The sequence below is a fragment of the Hirsutella rhossiliensis genome (assembly GCF_020360975.1).
Source record: "Hirsutella rhossiliensis strain HR02 chromosome Unknown scaffold00007, whole genome shotgun sequence".
Taxonomy (NCBI): Eukaryota; Fungi; Ascomycota; class Sordariomycetes; order Hypocreales; family Ophiocordycipitaceae; genus Hirsutella; species Hirsutella rhossiliensis.
Window position 1 is genome coordinate 24,612 of NW_025408673.1, and position 10,120 is coordinate 34,731.

The window sequence follows — 10,120 nt, forward strand, 5'->3', positions numbered from 1 at the left end:
AAGAGCTCACAGGGGTACATTATATCCCTTTTTAGAGGAACCATTGCTTAGAGAGCTTCGAAATAAGCTACCGTCACTATATCAAGCACGGAGGCAGAGCTACTAGCTCTTTTAGAAGCGTTAAAAGAAGCGATTTTCCTTAGCCGGCTACTAATATCGTTACGACTGCAAATTCCGACCCTATTAGCTATAGAATGCGATAACACGCAGACTATACGAATTCTTACGGAAAACAGCAAGTTATCGACCCGGCTACGGTATATCGATATCTACTAGCATTGGTTACGCTAAGAGGTCTAAAGGGGACTTATTTCCGTCCGTTAGGTTCTAACGGCATCGATGAAAGCCGACGGTCTTACGAAGCCCCTGCCGAAGCAGAAGCTAGCTGTCTTTTTATAGCAAATTAGGCTAGAAGACGTTCGAGAGAAGCTGTCCTTAGAAGCCCGCCTTAAGAGTCTACGAGAGGAGCTAATAGCACGCAGGAGGAAGGAGACGTCTATAGCCAAAGAGAGGAATTAGGACTTATCCTAGAGGAGGGCCCCTAGCTTAATTAGGACTTATTCTTCTTAAAGGCCCCCTTTTTAGGGACTTGTCCTTAGAGAAGCCCCCCTTTCTTGCAGGACTTGATTTCCTCCTTAAGGCCCCTTTTCCTAAAGTAGGTCTAAAAGAGCCCGGGGCTAAAACCCGGATTTCTCGAGTAGGGGATAAGTATAGACTAAGACCTCCTCTATACGCTCACCGGCCTAGGTATTTAGCTTTACCCTTTCTATAAGGGCAGGCTATAGCTAAGGGGGTATGTCGCGAAGCGTGGCCTGATTTCGCAGTTCTCGGAGATATCCCTTAGCACGAGGGACCTAGGAAGCTAAAAAAACAGTTTTTAAGGAAGGAGCTAAAAGGAGGTGCAGAGAGGAGGGTAGGGGCAAGAGGGGAAGCAGAAGTAGCGATAGCTTCCTATAGAGGTGGCGAGAGATAAGACGGATATGCCGGCAACGGCTAGAAAAGAGGGGAAAAACCGGCAAAAAGCTCGGTAGTCGAAAGGACATTAGTAGCTTCTTTAAGCAGGATCTTCTATGTTAATTGAGATGCTAGACGGGTATAAAGAAGGGCGTTGGATAGAGGAAAGAAGAAGAATCAAGGCAATACAACAATTACTCCCCTGCCGCAATTGCTGCTCCCGTAAGAATCAAATCTCTCTGCCCTGCCTATCTGACCCCTTACTTCTAATTTTACCTTCGTGCATTTTTATGCACTTCTCGCATCTCTCTTCGCGAGATATTCAGCCCCTTATATGCTCGTTATAAATTCCGGACGAAATCCTACCCTATACTCCTTCGACCGATCTTTCCGCTTACGTTATCGATTACCCGATTCTGCGCTTATTGCTCATACCTTCCTATATAAATAATACTTAATACCGCGCCTAAGGGGACGGAACCCTTACGCGGACTACGCACGCCTAGTCGCGGAAAAAAAATTAGTAAATAACGTATAGAACCCTCCTAAGTAAGCTTCTCGGATAGACTATATTATTAATAGGGGCCGCGCCCTAAGAGTCGGGCTTTAGCACTTTTAGCTAGGAAGTAAAAGTATATAGAATAGCGCGTAGCTAGCTTTAGTAAGCTTATAGTATCCCGCCCCCCCTATATCGGCGCATAGTAGTAGCTCCTAGTACTATAACGTAGAGGACGGTACTCTAGTATATAAGGCTCCGCTCCCTCCTATATAGGGCTATATAGGCACTCCCTTTTACTATAGTTATATTATATTAGCGGCCTTCCTATATCTTAGCCGCCCTTTTAGTCGCTATAGGTATATATCCCGTCTATATAGTAGCTACTACTATATATAAGGCCACGCCGACGAAGCTTATAAAAGCGTTACTAAGATTACTCGTTACTAAAGTCGCTATCGTTAAACCTAACCTCCTTTCTATCCTAGCGCGTACGCCCCTCTACTACTTAGAGTACGTTTACCCGCGCCTCCTAGCGCGGGCACTTTAAAAACTAGTAGGATTTACTACCGTAGCTTATATAGCGACCTTCCTATCGCTACCTCTTTTTATCCTTAGTCCTTAAGGTAGAGATAAAGATATCTATAATATTACTAGCGTTATCTTTTTCTTATATTATAGAAGAAGATAAAAAAAGAAACTTATTACTACTAAGCTCGCGAAAAAGGTAAATAAGATTAGTATATATATTTAGTAGTATAAACCTTTTACTTAAATAGGTATACTAATCTATATTTAAGCTTATAATAAGGTAATTATACTTTACTATATTAGGCTAGCTATATACGTTTACTTAATAAAGTACCTCTTCGAACTATATAAGGTAGGCCGGAATAGCTTTACTTTACTTTTAATAAAGCGTTATAAGCTCTTAGCCTACTAACTTAGCTACGTTAGGTTCGCTATAATTAGTATAGAGCTTTAGGAGGAGGTCGGCTAGTTTATTTATATTAGTACGTATAAACGGTAAGAGATACCTTTATAGGTATAGGGATAGGCTCGCGTAAAGATAGTCGAATTAGGCGCGGATATCCCCTATTACGGCGCTATTAGTATAGAGCTTCGCTTTTATATAAAGTAGCTATAGCTTAAGCTCCGCGGAGGAGCCATCGAACTTACTAAGGTATAGTAGTACCGCTCTTAGTCGTATGGAGCCCTACTATTATAAGAGGCTCTTAATTGCCTAGGCGAACTAAGTATTACGTTCGCCTTAATTTTATAACTATAGGAGTATAGATATTTCGCGTATATATATACTAGCGCGGGCGGTTTAACTAAACTAGGTAATTAAACGTTAGCTTTAAAGGCAGCTAAAAATAGCTATTCTATATATAGGGATATAGAGAGGGTAAAATAAAGGGTAGATTATACTATTATAGAGTAGGTAGAGGTATAGGCTTAGGTATAGTCTATTAAAAGAAGGTTAATAATCTATAAAGGGGAAAAGGAAGAGAAGTATAAGCCTAGCCTATATAGGCGCGGAGGCCGCTTATATATAGACTTAGCCTAGACCTTAGTCTAGGCCTATATAGGGCAAAAGCCCTTATACTTACCTCTTATTTAGCTAAGTATTAAGATCGTTTTAGCCTATATTCGGCTAAGCCTTATCGTTAATATTAACCTACTTATTTTAAGGAGCAACCAAAGTAATAATCTCCTATTAGCTAGAGCCACCCTATCGAGATAAAGTAGCTAGGTTATTAGTACTTACCTAGGAGCGCTTAGGTACGGTCTCCTTATTAGTATTAGTATCGCTAATAAGGGTAATAAACTTATAAGTTTCCTAGCCTATAGAGGTAGGCTTATTAGTAGTTAAAGTTAAGGTATTTAGTAGGGTAATAGGGGTATAACCCTCGCTAATATTAGGTCTTAGACTAAGAGTCTCCTAGGACTAAGATTCCCTTATACCTTTCTTAGCTTTCTTACTAAAAGGGAACTAGCGTCGCCGTAAGACTTTTAGGCCGATCGCTTATACTTTAAGGGCAAACCCGCCGCTACCTACTCCTATATATAGCGTAGGAAATCGGCGTTATAGTTCTTTATCTTCTTTAGCGTAAAAGGTATTATTATTAATAAATCGTTAATAGAAAGTAAGGTAAAAAGGTATAAGGGATTAATAAAAAAAGGTATAAAACTCTATAGTAATTATAAGCGGAAGAGTTAAAGAAGAAAAGAAAATAAAAGAAGTAAGAGATATATATATACGCTCTTTATATTATAGTTACGCGGCCGATATATAAGCGATACTATAATAGTTACTTAGCGGTAACTACTAATATAATAACTATTAATATTATAGAGTATAAACTAACGTATACTTATATAGCCGTATACGCGCGATATATAACTAAAACTACCTCTTTTCTTAACCGAATATATATAGTATAGTAAAAGTAATATATATTAAAGATATAGCTAAGACGTTTATATAGGAGGGGAGATAATTATAAAAGCGCTATTAGGAGGTATAAGCCAATAAAGCACTTAGGTATATAGTACTAATATATTACTAGGGTATTAGTAGGGAATCGTGCCTACCCCGCTTATAAGTTATAGACTACTTACTACTTTAACTAAAGAAGAGAAATCCCTCTTCTTATAAGCTATAGTCTTACGATAAAGAGAATATAGTATATAAAGCGTAGTACCTCTAGCTATCTCTACTACCTAACTAATCGTACTATAATATATATTCCTTTATATATACTTTGCGATAGAACTCGATTAATATTTATATAAATTAGGCTCTTAACCTTTCTATATAGACTTATAAGCGCTTTAGGCTATTCGATAAATTACGCCGCTAGCTTAAAAAAAGGTAGATATTTTTTTAAATATACCTTAGAGAAAAGTAATACTTAAAAAGAGCTAGTACGCTTTAAGCTCGTCGGATAAGGTAGTTTTTTATTAACCTTATTTAATTTAAAAAAAAAGCCCTATATAGTAAATAGCTCTAGCTAAGTAGTAAGTAAAAAAGCAAGGAAGTATAGCTAGTTAAGTTATAGCGCTAATACTATAAATTTATATATATATATATATTCTCTATACCTACGCTACGCCTTATTATAAAGCTAATAATATATATATATAGAAGTAAGGTTATTATAGTATATATAAGTTAATAATATAGGCGCCCTAGTAGCGTTATAATATATATCTCTTTAAAGGAGGCCCTCCTTATATAGTTCTTATTATACTTATCCTTTCTTTTAGGCTTTTATATTTACCTCGTCTTATTATATACCCTCCTCTTATAAGAGCTATTATAAGAGCATTATAACGATTATTTTATCTTATATAAAGTTAATAGGTTAGTATTATAATCCCTTATTAGCCCTATTAGCTTTATTATATAACGAGCCGGTCTAGGGGTCTCTAGTAAACTTATCGTTAGAGAGTAGCATATAGTATATAGCTCGCTAATATTCCTATAGCATGTATATACCAGGCCCATATATGTCGCCCCGTTGTTAAAGGTGGCATGATGCCTCTCTTGCTACTATATAGTGAGGACGGGACTTCAGCTTCAATAGCGTGGAGCTTAGTTTCGAGCTTGTCGGCGATGCGCTCAACCTGCTTTACTTCCCTGGTCAGGGTTTCGTAGTCTTGAGGCTCCTTCTTTTCGCATTGGAGCCCTTGAATCCGGCTTTCTATATCTCAGGACGCGGGCGCCGAGGGCGGCAGGGATGGATGTCCAGGCAAGAACCTCAAGACAAAGACCGGAAGAATGCTAATCCACTCGCCGGTAGACACGTGTCTATCGCATTGTATAACGTCGACTAGGTCTAGGGAGGCATTTACAGGTGGTATCTTATATAATGTCCGCAGCACTCGTCTGGGAAGATTTCGTTTCGCTCGTGTCCTCTTCATGCTGTTTCGTGTCTGCATGCTCGAAGTGTGATGTCAACCGCGGCGAAGGAGTTTTATGCGGATATAGAGGGAGGAACAGGGCCCGGATTGTCACAACTTATGTTACTTGGACGCAAGATTTTATTAAAAATGACCTGATGTGTGACCTGTGGCCTGTGTCACCTTGGTGCGAGTAACTCACCGGCTCTTTAAGTGCTCTGCAAGTTGTTTGACAAAGCCTGCACCAGCTACCGCACGGCTGGAACGTATGCCAGAGCTTGTCAATCGGGGTCCATCGCAGGAACCAACTTGTCGGGCAGGGCAGGAAGAAGATCCGTATGTTTTCAGATCTATTGAGAAACCTTCTCCTGCCTCAGCAATGTCGTGTGGTGCGGCCGTGCCTTTTACACAGCGGATGGACTAGACGTGCATGCCCCTGACTTTCGCGAGTAGCTCCGCGCCGACATTGGCGCCCCACGTTGTGGCCAACCCCCCTAACAAATGATCTTTCGCCAGGGAGAGAAGTGGTTGTGAAGGAAGATAGAGTCAAGAATGCCATGAATGCGATATTCTAGGGGGAAGAGTCTCGTAAACGTCAGTCAAACATTTGCTCGGTCCTACTGTTGATAGACAATGCTCACAAATTAAACGGTTCAATCACGCATGAAACAAGCTCAAAATGACCTAGTGCATGTAGAGAGAGAGCAGCTACTACAACTACAATGTTGCAGACGTCACTAAGCTCGTATTCAAAGCCCTCGCCATGCACTTAGGACCACTGTACGAAGGAGGGCACCGTCAACGCCCTCTAGAGAAAGACATGCTGGCCGTACGCCTGTCATCGTGTTCTTGGTAAACGAGTGCTATATGCTCGCGTTGCGGCAAAAGAAGAACTTGAGATCGAGAACCATGCCCGGACTTTCAGCCATATCGGCGAAGTAGACATGAGATGGTGTCTAAGCTTCCAGTAACGTCTCCTTCAGGTGAAGAAATGATACTGATGACACCCTTTTGCAGGGGTCGTGGTCGCCGATGTCTTTCAGTCCCTTGGAGTTAAATAAGCTTATTGCTGCATGATGATCGGCTAAATTGGGAAACGGGGGTTGCAACGGCAACTTACTTCTTTCAGGTCGTAATCTGGGGCGCCGCAAGTAGGTCATAAACGAGTAATCAAACATACACTCCAGATTTTCAAACATACACTCCCGACCTAAGCCCCATTTGGAAGAAGACCCCGCCACCAAAATTTGGCGCGCGCTTTCCCAACGCCGCTGCCGCGGCTGCCTGCCTAGATATATTGTCGCATATCACGCCCGTGTCAGTTCCTGAAACCTTATGCTCGATCACTGCCACTGCTGCGCCAGGCTTCGCCGCAATGATCGGGGTATATATTGTTGCACGAATGTGTGCATCCAATTCTTTTCCTTTCCTTTGTTCTTTAGATAATTCTCATCAATTGACTGATGCCACAAAGATCAACCGCTGTCACGTGCGAGGTGTGGGACACTATTGTCTGACATATATGGATTCTATCTGCAATTATTACCAACGCCGGAAGATGCATCCCTTAGAGTCATTCAATTGAAGCTATCAATAAGCCCGGCCCGATCGATCTTCCGATATATATACAATATGCATATAATGGCGGAAGGTCTTTGCCTACCTCTGTGACTGTGACTGTGACTGTGAGGAAGGATCCGTCCGACGCGGCGGAGGGCGAGGCACGTAAGGAACGAATTTGTGACCGGCCTGCCTGCTAGTTTTGTATGGTGCCGTGTCCCTCTGATCCCCTAGCTGCTGGAAATGCTCCGTAGCCGTCTCGTGAGACTGTGCCGGCGGCTGTGCCCACATGAAGCCGTCGTGATGTGCCTGTGACGAGGGAGGCGGTTCTTGCCACTGTGACGGCGCCGGCGCCTGTACGTATACAGGCACAATTGGTGTAGGCGGTGGCATCACATAGTATCCCTGTGACGGCGGCGCCGGCTGTGGAAGTGAGGGCATCGTCGTTTGGTATCCCTGTGACACCAGCGGCACCTGTGGAAGTGAGGGCACCTGTGATAACAGCACCGGCGTTGCTGCTGCTTGTGACTTGATGAAATCACCGATCTGCTGGGCAAGATCGTCAACCCGGCTGCTCACGGAAGCAAGTGTATTCGACCTCTTGTTCATGATAGTGGTGCCTGTGCCCTTCCTCTTCTTCTTTGCGTCTCTGGTGGCCGTGATACGAGCTCTGGGTTGGCTCTATGCTCCTCTTGCTCCCAAGCACTAAGGATCCGGCCCGTAGATGCCTCTAGTGGAGGATACCTCGCGTCTACTGTTTCCACGCCGGCGAGGCTGGACAACGTCAGGATCGGCTTCGTGGTCTGCATCGATATATTGCTGTTGTTCAGGCTGCTAGTAAATTAGTATAGTACTTATGGCTGGAGCAAGATACTTACAGTCACGCCGTAAACCCGCCAGTGGTTATCAATAAGATGCAATGGTATAAGGGCGGCCGCGTCAGCCTGGATCAAATCGCGGATTGTATGCCGGCAGGGCAGCCCCCATTGCATCGTGAAAGCACCCGTACAAATCGTAGGCATGCCTCGATTATCGGCAAGCTCAGCCCGGCTAGCCTAACTTGCCTGAAGATCTGTTTCATCGGCTGCCAGCCAATTTTTCGGTGCAGTGACTTCATAATCGTCTGCTTGGCCCATTCAACTCTAGCTCTTGCAAACTCGGATTGAAGCTTCTCGCGATGCTTCTTTTGCCGATGGGTAACGAGCCCTCTGATGTGCTCTTGTAGCTGATGGAGGTCAATGAAGCGGTTGCGTAATCGTGACTTCAACTCGTGATGTGCTCTCCACACGGGAAGTTACCGTAATGTTATAATTTCGGTACTGTTGGATAGCGTAGGTGGAAAACTGGGCACGCCATGGCCAGTAGGTTGTACGGAGGTAATTAACGAGAGCTATAAGAGGAGCTATTTAGTAAAAGGTTAGAGTAGGAGGGTAGTTAGGGCTAGGTTACCTGGCTGATCCGAAGACTCTATACAGAGTAGATCCCACTGATCTCTGCACTCCTCAGCCGTGCGAGCCCTAAAGACTGAAACCCAGGCATCACGGATACCGTCAGCTGTGTGCTCAAAAGTCCGCCTTGGAGCCGGGGTAGTATTGGGTTTCCATCGTCATCTTCACGATCATCTTGTTGCTCAACGCACTGATCTGCCAGTTGTGAGGCATGTTGAATCTGGTAATCAGTGGCACGGTCGATAGGTCGGTCCTCGTCAATGGCATTATCTGCCTGTATAGGGTCGTCGAGAGCGGCTGCTGCAGCGAGGCGAGTCTCCTGTTCTGGCCTATCTCCGCCAATCTCGGTGCCATCGAGGGATCCTTCCCACTTCTTCTTGATGTGAAGGATCACGTTCTTCATCATATGCCAAACGCACACTTGTTGTTGCGTTGATGGGAAGATAGAGTCAAGGGCGTTCTTCAGGGCGGTATCAAAGTCGGTAATCACAACGCCCGGGTCCGGAATATCAGCCTGCCGACCAGCCTCACGCAACTGTGAGAGGATCCATTGGAACGCGCCTTCGTCTTCCTTGGCAGTGAGGCCAAAGCCTACACTGAAGCTCTTGTGTAGCCCTGTTGTGCCAATGATCTGTAGAAGCGGCATGTTAAAGCGGTTGACCTTATACGTATTATCCATGATAAGGAGCTCGGGGTTACGCTTCCAGTCAGCAATACAGTCATCGTATGTCCAGAAAACCTCCAAACCTTCCCATTAGGGCCACGGTCAACTGCATAGTAGCTGATTTCCCTTTGCTTTAGCATCTTTGAGTACATCGAGGAAGGCTTGTGTAGATGTAGAGGCGCCGTAACGGAAGGCACGAAGTTGCAGCTGGATGAAGTGTATATCAGAATCGGTAATAAGGAGCTCAGGATATTCCTGTCGGATAGCATCCACGATATCCCTGCTCTTGTTATTGACGTTCTTGCTAAGCCCTCGACGAGGCTATGAAGACGCTCGATGCCGAATTTGCGTTGGCTTCGTTGACGGACGATGGGGTTAGCAATTGGCTCAAATAGAGGTTCGTGGTTATGAGAGCCGTGCTTGATGGTGACTTTGAATGCATTGCAACGTCGGTAGAAGCGGATGTAACAGCGAAAGTCACATCCCGACTTCTTGGATGACGTCTTGTATATACCCTCTGCCTCGTCCCAGGGTTTATACTGACCACTGTATTCACAGCGGATATTGGCTTCCTTGCGCCTAGGCTTGCCGGTATTCTTGCTATTTGCAACGACTACGACGTAGCCAAGGAGCTCTTGCGTAGCTTTGAGTGTTTCAAGCGCCTCATCATACGTATCGAAAGACATCTCCGTGATAGCCTCGGTGCTACTGTTGGTATTGCTTTCGGTCGAATTCATCGGGACGATTGACTAGACGTGACTATTGCGGTAGGCGGCGGCGGCGTTGCTGTTGTGTTGAGTCAAGTGGTGATAGCTTCAATTGTTGATGATTGCGAAAATGCAGATGGCGGCCAAAAAGGCAGGTGGCTGGGCGGGTGGGCGGCGGCGATGGTCACGGCAAGCCAGGGCGTTGGGAAAGCGCGCGCCAAATTTTGGTGGCGGGGTCTTCTTCCAAATGGGGCTTAGGTCGGGAGTGTATGTTTGAAAATCAGGAGTGTATGTTTGATTACTCGTCATAAACGGAAAGTGAAGAGACTGCCTGCCTATCCAGGCTAGCGTGACGAGACTTGGGGCCGGGCCGCAAGCAATG

At 44.5% G+C, this 10,120-nt stretch overlaps 1 protein-coding gene across 1 annotated transcript; it reads right to left on the reverse strand.

Annotated features, from left to right (window-relative positions):
• Window positions 1–8,154: 8,154 nt before the first annotated feature.
• HRG_06772 (MULE transposase domain-containing protein) lies at window positions 8,155–9,046 on the reverse strand (the record flags this gene model as incomplete). Its single annotated transcript, XM_044865243.1, has 3 exons — window positions 8,155–8,309; window positions 8,369–8,493; window positions 8,559–9,046. The coding sequence occupies 3 exons, from the start codon at window positions 9,044–9,046 to the stop codon at window positions 8,155–8,157; spliced, it is 768 nt and encodes a 255-aa protein (XP_044719205.1).
• Between the last annotated feature and the right edge of the window lie 1,074 nt (window positions 9,047–10,120).